The sequence below is a fragment of the Ruditapes philippinarum genome, unplaced genomic scaffold (genome assembly GCF_026571515.1).
Source record: "Ruditapes philippinarum isolate M1 unplaced genomic scaffold, ASM2657151v2 ctg767_1_1_1_1, whole genome shotgun sequence".
NCBI classification, from domain to species: Eukaryota; Metazoa; Mollusca; class Bivalvia; order Venerida; family Veneridae; genus Ruditapes; species Ruditapes philippinarum.
This window is the reverse complement of record NW_026866214.1, coordinates 1747-19136: the sequence shown is the minus strand read 5'-3', so window position 1 is coordinate 19136 and position 17390 is coordinate 1747. Positions and strand designations below refer to the sequence as shown.

The following is a 17390-nucleotide window of genomic DNA, read 5'->3' as shown; positions in this document are numbered from 1 at the left end:
TATGAATATCTCAACATTTAGCTTTTTTTATAAATTAAGAAATTGTCGGCCAATGTACGTAACATAATGTATGAAACATAAATAATTAAGCATAGCGGCAAATCGCACGACCACGGGGTTGATTAAAAATGTAGTTGCTAAAATATCCATAATGTGTGAAAATAATTTAACTATCCCGTTAATCTGATATATATAACATTGAGTTGATAGACTTTTGTACGGATTCAAGGGCTTACTTTACACTCAACCTCGTTTTCTAACAATGTCAAGTAAAACAACAACAGACGACATTTTTTATGAGAACGCTTACATGACTTGTGGTAAGGTGTCCCTGGCAAATTTCTAAACCATTTTAGATTGTCTAAGGATGATTATTTCTCTATGAATAAAAAAAAGATATTAAAATATATTCTCAGGGAAAATAAATTGTTCGCCAGTAAATCCGACACAGTACTAATAAATCTGGGACAAAGTATGAAATTTATTGTCTATCCCGGTAGAAACTGGATCTCTATGCCGTGCATAGATGATATTCATGATAATAGAAGTCAAGAAGGCCACATCATAATGATCGAGTAATGCCTTTTATTAAAATATGTGAAGCATTATCAATTTGGTGGAAAAAATATATACTATCCCGTTCTTATTTGTACATCTACCATGGACTTTAAAAGACTGTCAGAAGCTCAGTTTTTTGTTATTTTATTTTATATTTTAACGGAATTTCATACACGAATACACAGGCAGAGTGACACTGGTATAATACAATAATAATGCTGATGATAATAATAATAAACTTCAAATAGGAAACAATTAAATATACCGCTAGCGGTGCGCAAATGCGTTCCATTTGCCCCCACTGAGTGCCTCAAATTTTACCGATAGTCACGTGACATGTGCGACAGATACTAGACGAACAGTAAATCACGTTAAGAATTGAAGAAATTTCGGCTATAAACTGATATTAATCAGCAGCTTTTTAATTGGTCAGATGTCACTGGGTCATAAAATGTTGTTAGAGTATGTTACCGCAACTTGTGACCCTCTCTGGTGCGATATTTGTGTATTATGCAATTATTTAGCGTGAAACGTAGGGGTCCGAGAGAGAACAGCCGATATATGACACTTCGTTTGATGCGGGTCGGACTAACTTTGAATCGGCATAACTTTTTTAATAATCAAGCAATTAACATGCGGTTTAAAGCACATGAAAGGAAATTCATTTACGGAGGGAACCGTGTCAGGGATTTTTGTTTGCTCAATCAGCGACTTAATTATCTTTAATTACGTAATATGTATGGTGAAAAAAGTCGCATATTTTGTTTGACGTTACGTAATTTTTTTTTGAGAAAAGATATAAAAAATTTGAGACACGGTTCCCCAGATAATAAGAGTATGGTTATTTTCCAAAAGTTTGATGACAAAAAAATAAAAAATGACTTTGATATGACGATTTAAAATTTTAGGATTTTTATTCAAAATCAATCATTTACAAAGGCATTGTTTTCAAATATGTTATTTTTTATGATGATTAACGACATTTAATGCACAAAGATTAAATGAATAACAATTATTACTAAAATAACTTGGTTTAAATGACATTTATGTGAGTACCACCTTAAATAGATTATACTTGTAATGCATATATTTTACTTGTAATGCATATATTTTACTTGTAATGTATATATTTTACTTGTTATGCATATATTTTACTTGTAATGCATATATTTTACTTGTAATGTATACATTTTACTTGTAATGCATATATTTTACTTGTAATGTATACATTTTACTTGTAATGCATATATTTTACTTGTAATGTATATATTTTACTTGTAATGCATATATTCTACTTGTAATGCATATATTTTACTTGTAATGCATATATTTTACTTGTAATGCATATATTTTACTTGTAATGTATATATTCAGCATGTATTAAATGACTAAAAATTAACTTATCACAAGTAATGGATGTTTGATTCAAATTTTGTTTCGTTAAAACATTAACATGAAAATTTTTTCTCATGTAAGATAGATGGCATGAGGTTGTCAGAACAAGTGAAGAAAAATATAATCAGCAAAAAAAAACAAACATAAAAAGCAGGATGGAAAAATTTAAAAAAACCAACAAAAAACAAAAAAACGGGGGAAAAAAGAAATGCCCATAAATCAGCATTAATCTTGTAATGCTAATCAGCCCAATCCAAGTCATGTGACATATGTATGGTTTTATATTCTATGTATTACGAGTATTTCCTATTAAAGCACGGAGACCGATATGTTTGTAAAAACGTTTGTACATCTGTTTCCCCATCCAGTGTTTCTCAGCCCACGTTAGTTTACCTTTCAAGCAATTCCATATAAGGCAATGTGATCTTATCTCCATTCTAACTGTCTATTTAATTAACATGTGTGTTTGAAGGTTGTGAGAGGCTATCGTTGAGCCGGGGACACAAACTGAACGTGATTGCTGCATATCTCCCCCTTGATTCTTATCACTAATACGGCAATTAATTAACGGTAAATTAAGCATTTTATAGCTCCAGTGCGTTTCTTTATTGTTGTTACAGAGGTTGTCAATCATTAAAAATGGAAGTTTGAATTTTATCGGCTGTTCCAGTCTACTGTTAGACAGTTAGACTGGTTGTATTTTCTGTGTTTTTTTTTCTTCTTCTCTCGTTTGACTGGTTTTGGAAATATAATTCTACCTGCTGTGCTTGATTTATTGTGTTGTTTAAAAAAAATCTGCATGTGGTGCGCTTGATTGTTTAACTTGAAAATTTGTGTGGGAGGCTTTGGGGATTGCAGTTTAAACAAGGGGTGAAATTGCAGATTCTGGTAGAAATATTGAGAAATAAAGTTGTGATTGATTGAAAAAACCCACCATAGGGCTTTCCATGCTCGGTTATTTTTAGAGGGCTTAATTACAGGGTCCCAGTATGAATAGCGAGAAATTCTGTTTTCATTTGTTTGCTTTACAAGATAAACAAATTGTCCGCTCTGGCTATATGAATTGGATCCTTTTGAAGTGTTTAAAAAATGAGAGTTCTCAATTATGATGTCCATTTAATGGGTTTTAATTGGAAATTTGTTGATACTGAACATATACAAGTAAAGAATTACATGAAAATGTGTAAATTGAGCCACTTTCACCTGTAATTCTATTTTTTTTTAAATTTTTTTTTTATTGAGGGTTATAAAGTACATGTGGATTTCTGACTGTAGTTTTAACAGTGCATTATGACTAAAAAGACAAACTTAGCTATAATTAGATATAAAAATAATAAATGAATGCATTTAATTATCCATGAATATTTATTAATTTATTAAACTAAACTAAACTGTTTAAAAGATAAATGAACACAATTAACATGAATGTGGGGAATATTGTAATAATTTTATCTTTAAAAATAAGTACAAAATGAATTAAAATATGAATATTTTACTTTAAATATTCAAATATAAACTAAGATTGAAATAACAATATTTTACTCTATATTCAAAAGTATATGACTTTGTTTGGATTGAAATATAAATATTTTACTTGATAGGCCAGAAATATGAATATTTTATTCTATATTTCAAAAATATATTAGGAGTGAAATGTGAATATTTTACTTTATATTCAAAGGTAAATTAGGATTGAAATATAAAATTTAAATTTGTATTCAAAGATATATTAGGATTAAAATATAAATATTTTTCTTTATATTCAAAGATGGTATTAGGCTGGAAATATAGATATTAATTTTTGACTCAATATTCTATATATTTAAAGCTATATTAGGATCTAAATTCACCTCTGCAAATCTTAATGAAAGAATGTAAACTATAAAGTATATAAAATTAAAACAACGATAATGACAAGATGCAATCCTCACACAAAATGTGTCATAGATCATTGTTTGCAACCATAATAATAAAAGTGACAACCTTAAAAGAAACTCCTTTTTTTTAAAATGAATTGTATAAAGAAAATTACCTTTGTAAATCTGATATCTTGGTTTTTGTTTAGACAATGCATATCTCAGGATAGTTTTAAGGTGTCACTTGGTGCATTTTTGTGTGCATCTGTCACCCTATACCATTCTGTCACCCTGTACCATTCTGTCACCCTGTACCATTCTGTCAACCTGTTTAAATGAAAGGCTCCGACAACTGATGTTAAAAACTAAAATTTTAGGCTTAAACTATCATTTTAGTGCAGTAACAGGTTGACTCCTATTAAATTTCAAAGGTGTTTTTTCATTACTGCACTAGGGTGATTATTTACTGTTTTGCATATCAGTCTGGTTGTTTAAATTTAACTATACTATGTTGTAGTTTAGGATGTAACAACACTTTTAAGTGAAATTTTATATATGTAACTATATAATTATTCTTCTTAAACAATTACCAAACATCCAAGAATAATGTTAAATAAGTACTGCAAATGTTTATACGCATTATAAGTAATCATTAAAATCTATGCATCATTTCTTATTGAAAAATTTGGCTTCAACTTTATAATATCGAAATTAAGATTTTTAATTACCTCCCTTTAACATGAAATGTTATATTCGGTAATATCTTTACATATAATGCTTTCTGAAAGTTACAATATTAATAAATCTTCATTTGACCTTCATATTTATGATATAAAACCATAAAAAATATGAGTTACATGATCTTTAAAGAGACTTTATTTTTATGACGAAACTATATTTTTCAAGATTAATGTTCCACTCGATGAAGGTCTATATAACGAAGTAACTTACGTACAAAATTTTAGATCATTTGGTCACTTTGTCTTTCCATAATAATAATTCTAATTGTGAAAAATGTTCCCTTAATTGAAAAGTGTTGCAACACTTTTCACTCAAATCAAACCAAGAAAAGTTCAAAAATATGATTTTCAATATTTTTCTGAGTACATTTATTAATTATCTTTTGCATATCTCTGTTTTAAGTGTCACTGTTGATCTATGTAAGAAATTCAAATTTTATATTATAAAGCTTTTGAACCTTAAGGATATTATAAATTTAATTTCTGGCAAGTGAGCATTTCGAAAAGAAGGGTATATAGGTTAAATCTAAATTTCACATTTACTGTCAGCTTTATAAGATGAAAAAAGATAAATACTGACTACTGCATGTAAAGTTTTTGTGTTAAAAGTGTTGCCCATTGATTTCGAGTCCGAGGGGTGTCCATGGCCGGATTGGTTAATATGGTGGACTTCAAATCACTTGCCCCTCGCTGCTTGAGTTCGAATCCTGCCAGGGAATCTTGATTTCTTTTATGACTTGTGAGGAACCTTGACCAGCTAGCTTACTGAATATCATTGGTGCCCTTCCTTGATCAAACAAGTAAAGTTGGAAAGTTGCCAAATACCATGTTTACTTCTGCTGTGTGGGTGCGATGTAAAACTCAACAAACAAACAAGTCTAAAAATTTGTGTTTTCTTTGGATGAAATGTATTATTTCATAAGGATTAGAGATACCTTCATGTATACATGTACATGTTGTTTATCCCTAAATATGCTACCTTGAAATTGTGCCAACCCCATTGTTGCATTTTTTTATAGCATTTAGTATGTTTTTACAGAGTTATGGCTCTTTTATGTGTATCGCATTTTATAATGCTGTTACAGATTGTTTATTTATATATTTTTTTAGGATGGTACCCTTGCCAGTTGGACCCTGGATGGAAAAAATATTTGCCAAACAAACACAGTCAGTCATACCTGTAAAAAAGGTCAAGGTGACACCAATTCTAAAAATAGCAGTGTAGTCCCCATGGTAACAAATGATGTTTGTCAAGGTCAGGGACAAGATGAAGGTCAGGGACAAGGTGAAGGTCAGACAGAAGTTGATGGTCAGAATGAACTTCCAGGTGTTAAGAAAATGATATATAGTCAAGAATTAAATGTTATAGCAGTTATATATTATGGGTAATTATAGTTTTTACTTTTTTAGTAAAAAAACAATGGTGTCCAAGTGTCTTATCACTTTAACCATTTGTGCACTAATGTAATGACAGGATACCTATTCAGTCGACCTGGTCCTCAGCTGTTGGCTAAAAAATATTGTTATTTACCTCCCCTGGTCGCCATATTGAGCATCATTCCTAATATAGTATATGCTTAAAGGAACTCCACTATGTCCAAAAGCGCCCTGAAAACATAAAATTTGAATTTTTCACATTGATCAGCTTGGGCACGTTCAACAGAAATATTTGTTGAAGATAATTATGAAATATCAAGAAATAAATTGAAAATTGTACTATTGAGCTTTACTTATCATGATTTGAGTGAACAGCATTGCAATGCTCTTCAATTAAGTTCATTTTCCACACTTAAATAATCAAATGGAACATGAATCTAAAAAAAATTATTTCCAGTCCCATCATGTCAAGATACCTCAGTGGAATCCCTTTAAGAAAAGATAAAAATCTTTCAAAATTTTCAATTCTTCTTTGTCTGTGTCAATCATTTACACTGATTCTGATGTCATAGAACTAACAATATTTTCGTTTTTCATAATTTTGATAATTTTTATAAATAAAACTTGTCCAAATGAAGTTAATTATTCAGGACTTTAAAGAAAATGTTGCAATTTAAAACCTAGGTCACTTGCAGTGTAGAAGGTGAATAATGTTATACAAAGAAAAACAAGATACTGCAATATTGAATTTAATTTGACAAATTTATTGCAACATTTGATGCAACAATTATAAATAATACGTTATGGTTGAATATATGGTTAAATTCAGCAATGTTTTTATATACCTGAAAAAATTTTGGCATATATTATTGATAAAAAAAGTGTTAATAAATAGATAAAACAATCAACAACAACACATAAATAGAAACTCATTGTTTTTACTTCTCAAAGTTTCGGCTTACGTCTTTCATCAGGATAAATATTAAAACAGACCACAAACATGACATTATAATATTTACGAAACGTTAAAATGGCGGAAAAATGTGCAATTTAAAAATGTAAAATTTTAAGACTCTTAATTGTACTAATAATATTAGAGCTAAGTACTATTTGGGATATAAAAAATACTAACCCTCTTATAATTTCAGACTAAAACAGCTGAATTTCTTTTCCGTGGAAGAACATAAAAATGGCTGCACACTTACGGAAAACTCCCATAACACACTGACAGAGGAACCCTGGGATATATGTTTTGGTGATCATCACAGTGTGTGGATATTACAGCACTGTGAAGAGAAACCTGTTCTAGTGTATGAGTGTACAAAAGATAGTCGTGGAAATATTCAGGTAAGTTTAGAAATTCGGTCCTGATTTCAGTAGAGTGTGATTACACATGCAGTACCAAGGGTAGCCAAAATGTACTACATTCTTTTGACCCATTATCTGTTTTTAGCTTGACTGTTCCAAGAATAGGGATATATTGATAAACTGTGTTGGGGGGTGATTTTTTTTATCATATCCAGAATAGGGAGATGTAGTGTACTCACTAAGCGTCAGCGTCACACTTTAGTTAAGTTTTTGCAGGCAGCTTGGTATCTCTAAGAGAACTGAAGAAACTTTACAAAAGTAATTAAGGGATTATAAGAATAGCGCTAAAATATGATTATTATCTATTAAGGTCCCATAACTCTGAGTTACCTTTTTTACAGAGTTATGCCTCTTTGGGTACTGTCAAGCACTAAGAACTGTCATGCGCACTGTCTTACAGACAGACAGACAGACAGCTCTTGTTAGATTGCTTATTTGAAGAATGATGATTAAACACAGTGTGCGATAGTACTTAAGTATTTGGTTAAGTTTTTTTTAAAATCTCATTAACACTTGAAGATATTCAGTATTAACTTATAGGGGATTCCACTGAGGTTTTTTGACATGATGAGACTGAAAATAATTTTTCGAGGTTAAGATTTACATTCCATTTGATGAAGGTCTAGAACAAAAACTAGTGTGCAAAATTTCAGATCATTTGCTCACTCAGTTCTTTCAAAACAATCATTCTAAGTGTGAAAAATTATCAAAAATTGAAACTCAAATCGGGCTAAGAATAGCTGAAAAATATGATGATCAACTTATTTTTGAGTATATTTTTAAAATTATCTTTTGCATATCATCCACACCTGATCTGTGTAAGAAACTCATATTTTATGTTTTTAGGCTTTAAAACCTCAGTGGAGTTCCTTTAAAAGTCTTATGAATCTTGTCATAAACTTCTCACATAATTTACAGTGTTCTGATCATTATGAGAAGATAAACCATTTTGAATGTCTTGTTTACATAATAAATGTTTACAATATATGTTTACAATATATGTAAAGTGCATAAGATAATAAATCTGTACAGGCTGTCATATGTGTAAGCTTCAAGGTCTTATGTGCATATGTGTAAACCATAAAAGATAAGACAGTTTTAAACAATTGATCTGTTTTTGTCCAATGAATGTGTATCAGATAGGAATTGTTGTAGCAGACGCAAAAAATACAAAATTTTATGCATATGTGTAAAAAAAGAATTAGAATATTTGAAAAGATTAATTAATTTATGGCTTTTGAATATGTAGTCGATCTTACATTGTTATAGCATATGTGTAAAATACTAACATACATGTTTGTGTTTGTGCATACATGTTTAGAAGATGAAATTTTTTAGGAGATTTATGGCTAACAAAAATGTATTGGACATGACCTTGAAGCATGTTCGTGTAAAACACTTAAATATATGCACTGAATATGTGTATAAAAGAAAACACATGTATTTCATTGGTTTAATATATTTCAGGTGAATGAACGCATAGCAGATCAGACGCAAAAACTTCTATGTGACAAATGGAGCTTCTTTAAAGGTTTTCTATTATACCTCATTTGCATAATTCTTTTGTTATTCAGTAAGATATGATCCCATCTATACGATATCATAATAGCAGACGATTATGTCTAGATGTGTTTTAATATTATGCCATTATTCTGCAGATTTTGTATAGGCCATGTAATATGTCTAAGGGTTGTCATATTGGCCTTAGGCCAAAAGCTGAGTGCTGATATATGATACTGGTACTTCTCAAATGCTGATGTCAGGGCCAGGGTCTGGTGACAGGTTTTATATTTCATGTATTGCACTTTATTGAGGTCTTTATGGCTAAGTGGTGAGAGTCTATATTTGGGTTCTATGTGATAAAGTGGTGAAAGTTGTCGTGCTGGGATCTCTCTGTTTAAAAAGCTGTACTGGGGTCTCTTTGGCTAAGTGGTTAAGGAAACTGTACTGTGGTGTCTGTGACTGAGTGGTTAAAGAAGCTGTACTGTGGTGTCTGTGGCTAAGTGATTAAAGAAGCTGTACCTTGGTGTCTGTGGCTAAATGATTAAGGAAGCTGTATCTTGGGGTCTGTGGCTAAGTGATTAAGGAAGCTGTATCTTGGGGTCTGTGGCCAAGTGATTAAGAAAGCTGTACCTTGGTGTCTGTGGCTAAATGATTAAGAAAGCTGTATCTTGGGGTCTGTGGCTAAGTGATTAAGGAAGCTGTATCTTAGGGTCTGTGGCTAAGTGATTAAGGAAGCTGTATCTTAGGGTCTGTGGCTAAGTGATTAATTAAGCTGTATCTTGGGGTATGTGGCTAAGTGATTAAGGAAGCTGTATCTTGGGGTCTGTGACTAAGTGATTAAGGAGGCTGTATCTTAGGGTCTGTGGCTAAGTGATTAAGAAAGCTGTACCTTGGTGTCTGTGGCTAAGTGATTAAAAAAGCTGTATCTTAGGGTCTGTGGCTAAGTGATTAAGGAAGCTGTATCTTAGGGTCTGTGGCTAAGTGATTAATTAAGCTGTATCTTGGGGGTCTGTGGCTAAGTGATTAAGGAAGCTGTATTTTAGGGTCTGTGGCTAAGTGATTAATTAAGCTGTATCTTGGGGTATGTGGCTAAGTGATTAAGGAAGCTGTATCTTAGGGTCTGTGGCTAAGTGATTAAGGAAGCTGTATCTTAGGGTCTGTGGCTAAGTGATTAATTAAGCTGTATCTTGGGGTCTGTGGCTAAGTGATTAAGGAAGCTGTATCTTGGGGTCTGTGGCTAAGTGATTAATTAAGCTGTATCTTGGGGTCTGTGACAAAGTGATTAAGAAAGCTGTACCTTGGTGTCTGTGGCTAAGTGATTAAGAAAGCTGTACCTTGGTGTCTGTGGCTAAGTGATTAAGGAAGCTGTATCTTAGGGTCTGTGACTAAGTGATTAATTAAGCTGTATCTTAGGGTATGTGGCTAAGTGATTAAGAAAGCTGTACCTTGGTGTCTGTGGCTAAGTGATTAAGGAAGCTGTATCTTAGGTTCTGTGGCTAAGTGATTAATTAAGCTGTATCTTGGGGTCTGTGGCTAAGTGATTAATTAAGCTGTATCTTGGGGTATGTGGCTAAGTGATTAAGAAAACTGTACCTTGGTGTCTGTGGCTAAGTGATTAAGGAAGCTGTATCTTAGGGTCTGTGGCTAAGTGATTAAGGAAGCTGTATCTTAGGGTCTGTGGCTAAGTGATTAATTAAGCTGTATCTTGGGGTATGTGGCTAAGTGATTAAGGAAGCTGTATCTTAGGGTCTGTGGCTAAGTGATTAAGGAAGCTGTATCTTAGGGTCTGTGGCTAAGTGATTGATTAAGCTGTATCTTGGGGTCTGTGGCTAAGTGATTAAGAAAGCTGTATCTTGGGGTCTGTGGCTAAGTGATTAATTAAGCTGTATCTTGGGGTCTGTGACTAAGTGATTAAGAAAGTTGTACCTTGGTGTCTGTGGCTAAGTGATTAAGAAAGCTGTACCTTGGTGTCTGTGGCTAAGTGATTAAGGAAGCTGTATCTTAGGGTCTGTGACTAAGTGATTAATTAAGCTGTATCTTAGGGTATGTGCTAAGTGATTAAGAAAGCTGTACCTTGGTGTCTGTGGCTAAGTGATTAAGGAAGCTGTATCTTAGGTTCTGTGGCTAAGTGATTAATTAAGCTGTATCTTGGGGTCTGTGGCTTAAGTGATTAATTAAGCTGTATCTTGGGGTATGTGGCTAAGTGATTAAGAAAACTGTACCTTGGTGTCTGTGGCTAAGTGATTAAGGAAGCTGTATCTTAGGGTCTGTGGCTAAGTGATTAAGGAAGCTGTATCTTAGGGTCTGTGGCTAAGTGATTAATTAAGCTGTATCTTGGGGTATGTGGCTAAGTGATTAAGGAAGCTGTATCTTAGGGTCTGTGGCTAAGTGATTAAGGAAGCTGTATCTTAGGGTCTGTGGCTAAGTGATTAATTAAGCTGTATCTTGGGGTCTGTGGCTAAGTGATTAAGAAAGCTGTATCTTGGGGTCTGTGGCTAAGTGATTAATTAAGCTGTACCTTGGTGTCTGTGGCTAAGTGATTAAGGAAGCTGTATCTTAGGGTCTGTGGCTAAGTGATTAATTAAGCTGTATCTTGGGGTATGTGGCTAAGTGATTAAGGAAGCTGTATCTTAGGGTCTGTGGCTAAGTGATTAATTAAGCTGTATCTTGGGGTATGTGGCTAAGTGATTAAGGAAGCTGTATCTTAGGGTCTGTGACTAAGTGATTAATTAAGCTGTACCTTGGTGTCTGTGGCTAAGTGATTAAGGAAGCTGTACCTTGGTGTCTGTGGCTAAGTGATTAAGGAAGCTGTATCTTGGGGTCTGTGGCTAAGTGATTAAGGAAGCTGTATCTTAGGGTATGTGGCTAAGTGATAAAGGAAGCTGTATCTTGGGGTCTTTGGCTAAGTGATTAAGGAAGCTGTATCTTAGGGTCTGTGGCTAAGTGATTAATTAAGCTGTATCTTGGGGTCTGTGACTAAGTGGTTTAGGAATGTGTACTGTGGTGTGTGTGACTAAGTGGTTAAGGAAGCTGTACCATGTTGTATGTGGCTAAATGATTGAAGAAGTACTTTGATGTCTATGGTTAAGTGTTTAAGAAGGTGTACTGTGGTGTTTGTGGCTAACTGATTGAGGAAGCAGTATTTTGGTTAAGTGTGAAAGAAAGCGTTACTTTGACTTAATGTGGCTAAGTGGCTATGGTCTCTATGACTTATTGATAAAGAAAGCTGTACTGTGGCTTAGTGGTTTATGAAGCATTATTGAGGTGTTTGTGGCTAAGTGCTTAAAGAACCTGTTCTATGGGGTATCTGGCTAAGTGGTTAAGGAAGCAATATTTTGGTGAAGTGATAAAGGAAGCTGTACTGTGTTATCTGTGGTTTAGAATGTTAGGAAGCTCTACAGTAGTCACTTTGGCTAATTGGTTAAAAAGCAGACTGGTTAAGGAAGCTGTACTGCTTTCTCTGTGCCAAGAAAGCATTCTTAGAGGGCTAATATACCTGTGATGCTTACTATGTTTATGTTTTATAAGGGACGTTTCCTGCTTATGTATTTGCAATTGCCAGCTGTTAATACAAGGGATTTTGATACAAAAAAAGTGAAAACAACTAATAATATATCGCCCCATTAAAGCAAAAAGGTACCAAGTGACATTTTCATGTTTTCGAGAAAATCGCGTTTAAAGATTTGAAGTTCAATATCAAATCAGGTTTTTCCAGCATGGCAAAGAAACTTCACATATATTTAGATAATATTTGAATATACATGCTCAAAAAGTTGGAAAACTTATATATCACTAATTAGTGATAATTAATCAATTAAACGCAATGGTTCCTTTTTGCACTAATAAATATTTTGACCGACAAATGCAAGAAGGTACCATATGATCGCTTGGCCCCTTTTTGCATTGTATGATTTTAAACATTTGCTGTCGAATATATCAATAAAAGGTACCATATGGCAGTTGGCACCTTTTTGTCCTAACAATATTAACATAAAGCATCATTTAGTTACAGCTTTATTTTACAATGATGCAAATAAAAATATGAAATTCTTGTGTTTTCAGTAAATGTCTGATACAACTATCACATTGCATGTTTTGAAAGTCTTCCTATGTGATCAATCTCAATGCCTATGTCAAAATCTCTTACATTGTAAGAGTCAAAGTCAGAATCATTCTCATCCGATTCCATCGTGACATAACCCTTTTCACTCCTGTATGTTTGTTAAGTGGCATTATAATTATGGAACTCTTTTGGGATAATTTTCTTTGCACACAAAGTAATCAAGTTATTTTTCTTTTGAATAGAAACTGGCGGTTTTGATATCATAACTTCATATCTTGTTCACCATTTGTCCATGGATACTTTCTTTCTGTCTAGATTCTGTATTTTGAACTTCTATTTTCCATAAAAGCTTCTGCATTGAAGCTGTTATTTACAAAAACTGACTTTGGGCTTTCCTTTGGTACCTGCATCCATTTCACCTGTCGCCAGTTTACTCTTTGTCTGTCAATGGATGTTTTGAGTCTCGGACACTGTTATTTTAATGAAGTATTTGAAATGAAAAACATGGTTATATTTCATTGGCACATCAATGTTTGGCTGTGATTTTCTGGCCACAGTGATATAAGAGAACACAACTGAATGATACATAATTATACAGGAATTGTTTTCTTTGCCCCTTCAAGAGTCAAGTTGTCACTCCGTTTGTGTGTGACCCGATACAAGAAATTTGTGATGATCAATCTTAAATTTGGAACTTGTGATAATATAAAGAAGAGACATAGCTACGAATTAATTTCTGTTTTGTCCCCCGTATGAATCTGAAAAATAATGACTTATTTGACATTAGCACTCAGGCAAGTAAAAAAGGGCTTTTATTAAGCAGGAAGCTAGTTCACATGCCTCTCTTTGCAGTTTGTTTTATCCCATACATGACATACAACATTTTTGTCTCATAAGGAATATACTGTCAAGTTGTGTAGCAAAAGTTTTCTTGAATAGTAAAGCTTACTCACTAATGAGCAAGGGGTTGTTACAACGGCCTTGAGATCAAAACATGCAACTTAAACGCATGTGTCACCTTTTGTTTCAACTTTATTTTTAACCTTTACTTCTTGTGAATTTTCTTTCTGTTTTTGATGTTCAATATATGGTTCCTTGATCTAGTGTGCCTACTGCCTTCCTATACGTATATTGCTTAACAGGTTTCATTTCCTTTGTTTCACATTCAATAGTTTACAGTTTCCACATCTTTTTAATGTTTAAGTCATAGTCATAAGATAGGTATTCAGTTATTTTAAGTTTTTTTCTTCTTGTAGAATGAGATTTCATTTTAGGAAATTACTCTTTATGCTGTTTCACCAATTTAACTATATCATAATCTAGTTTATTTGCAGGTGTACGCTTCCCTGTCATGCTTCTCTTTCCATATAACCCATGTATCTTGTTGACACGAGTATAGTCAATTACTTTTCTTTTAACGTCCACGTTTTTGTGAATAAGTCATTTATACATAATTATTATCTTTACACTGTTATCATTCCTCAATTTAAAACAGAAACAATAATCTGGGATATATTGTTATATTTGATGTCCTTATCAACATCTAAATTGTGTATTCATTAAAAAGCTAAAAGGTACCAAGCAAACAATTTAATATATAAAATAATCTTAAGGGTTGTAAATTCTTTGTGTGCAGAAAGGGACCATGTGACACATGGTTCCTTTTTGCATTAAAATAAGTGCTCAAAACTTATATAGTCAATCAAAGCAAAAAGGTACTATGTGACACTTGGTACCTTTTTGCTCAAACTGGTATACATATGGTACCTTTTTGCATTACTAAATGGGAAAATATTGACATTGTACCTTTTTACATAACCTTATATGTCTGTAAATAAACATGATACTACAGAGATATTTCTACAGATTGAAGATAACATTAAAACATAATGGAAAATGTTAAAAAGTCATTTTTGGCCAAAATGTCGCTTGGTACCTTTTTGCTTTAATGGGGCGAATTATGTGGCTGGTTTTCAAGGCTGGCCTTACTCTATACTGATCATGGCCACTGACATTTTCCAGTCTATACTGATCATGGCAACTGACATTTACCAGTCTATACTGATCATGGCCACTGGCATTTACCAGTCTATACTGATCATGGCAACTGACATTTACCAGTCTTTACTGATCATTGCCACTGGCATTTACCAGTCTATACTGATCATGGCAACTGACATTTACCAGTCTTTACTGATCATGGCCACTGACATTTACCAGTCTATACTGATCATGGCAACTGACATTTACCAAGTCTATACTGATTCATGGCCACTGGCATTTACCAGTCTATACTGATCATGGCCACTGACATTTAACTAGTCTATACTGATCATGGCCACTGACATTTACCAGTCTATACTGATCATGGGGCCACTGACATTTACCAGTCTATACTGATCATGGCCACTGACATTTACCAGTCTATACTGATCATTGGCCACTGACATTTACCAGTCTAATACTGATCATGGCCACTGACATTTAAAACCAGTCTATACTGATCATGGCCACTGACATTTACCAGTCTATACTGATCATGGCCACTGACATTTACCAGTCTATACTGATCATGGCCACTAACATTAACCAATCTATACTGATCATGGCCACTGACATTACCAGTCTATACTGATCATGGCCACTGACATTTACCAATCTATACTGATCATGGCCACTGACATTTACCAATCTATACTGATCATGGCCCTGACATTTACCAGTCTATACTGACCATGGCCACTGACATTTACGCAGTCTATACTGACCATGGCCACTGACATTTACCAGTCTATACTGAATCATGGCCACTGACAAACCTGACCATGGCCACTGACATTTACCAGTCTATACTGATCATGGCCACTGACATTTACCAGTCTATACTGATCATGGCCACTGGCATTTACCAATTGATAGTCTTTTTAGAAATGCTAAATGTTTATTCCATCATTTTCATGATTATAAAGGAAAAGGGAGCTATTGTTATTTAAAAAACTAAAGAATAGAAAGTTAGAGTTGTTAAATTAAATTTATGAAAATATGTGTATAATGTTAAAATCAAAATTATTAAAATTTAGTCAAAATTGGACTTGAAGATATTTCCACTTTACATGTTTCTTATAATAGATCTATCATTTTGTCTATGGACTTTTAACATAATTTAATTTTTTACAATTTCAGCATCTATCGACTGTCCAAAACTGTCCATGCGTCTCCAGAAAATTCAGCCACATAACAATGTACAGAAGTATTTAGAAAAGAAAGAAGAACGAATAAATGCACAGAAAAACAAACAGCAGCCACCACAAAAGAAACTTAAAACCAGTTGATGATGTTAAGGGATATATGTGCTTAGTTTGAACAGAAAAAAATGACACTACATGTATATTGCATTGGTAGTTGGAAATGAACATTAAAATACTAAAACTTTAAGTGTTAAGTTTGATCAGAAAATAGGCATTTAAGACATAAAGTTTGTGACAAAAGAAGAATGGACAGAAACTTTATTTGTGTTGAAGCATGACCTTGACCCAAATATGACCTTGATTTTTACAGGTCAAATTTTTGAAATGTCATTTTAACTTTGTTATTTGGTAATAGATATGGGCAAGGTGCAAGCATATTATGAACTTTTAGCTGAAATGATGATGGAAATGAAAAGTTTAAATGGCAAAGAAGAATATGCTTGAAATAAAGTTTGCCAATCAATTTTTCAAACTGTGACTTGCATTAACATGTTAAGGCTTACATTTTAAAAGTTAACCCTTTTCCTGTTAAAACTTAAATTATGAAATTACAATGTACTTGAAAGGTAAATTTTTACAGGATCCACTATAATAAGTACTCATTATAAAATATTTAAAACCTGTAGTTATTTGGAATAAATAATACAAAGTTAAGACATAAGGATTTTTTGTTCCAATATAAATCCAAAAATATGGTAAAGAAACCGTAAAAGTCAATAAATAATATCAGTCATTTAATATTTCAATGATAAGTGTATACATTTTGATTCTGCATGTGGGATGGGAAAACGTCTTTTGTAGGCAGGGAAAGAGTTAAAGATACAGTAATTGAAATAAACAGTATAACCTCTGCCTAGCAACACCCTCTGGGAGACAGACATTGTGGTTGTTGTTGAGGGGTGTTGCTCAAGAGAGGGTATTTTAGTCTTACTTTTGGAAGTATTAATACTGTTATTGTAGAGAGGTGGTTGTTCTACAAAGGGACCTCTCAACAGAGGTTACATTGTATATTATAAGTGTGAAATATATTCATAACAAAATGTAAGAAATTAACATAAGAAAAGAATGTAAGGAGTAACATATTTTTCTAGGGTTATCTTTTCTTATGTGACTGCTTTACTTCGAGTTTTCAATTCATATACATGTAACATGTATTATTAAATACTTGTGAGTAGATATAGAACATGCAAAAATATACATTTATATAAAAAATTGAACTGTATATGCTGTCATAAAGAAGTATTTTTATGCCATATTTTTGTCAATATTTGTACTTTTGTAT

General features: G+C 32.9%; 1 protein-coding gene across 3 annotated transcripts in view; it reads left to right on the top strand.

The window, feature by feature from the left end:
- Positions 1–16801, top strand: part of LOC132731735 (tRNA (guanine-N(7)-)-methyltransferase non-catalytic subunit wdr4-like) — an 81590-nt gene extending 64789 nt beyond the window's left edge. For all 3 annotated transcript variants that reach the window (XM_060717982.1, XM_060717981.1, XM_060717983.1), the window contains 4 exons: positions 5660–5934; positions 7075–7273; positions 8762–8825; positions 16044–16801. In XM_060717982.1, coding sequence (XP_060573965.1) covers positions 5660–5934; positions 7075–7273; positions 8762–8825; positions 16044–16192 — 687 coding nt within the window. In that variant the 3' untranslated portion in view covers positions 16193–16801. The remainder of the gene's footprint in view (positions 1–5659; positions 5935–7074; positions 7274–8761; positions 8826–16043) is intronic.
- Positions 16802–17390: the final 589 nt, after the last annotated feature.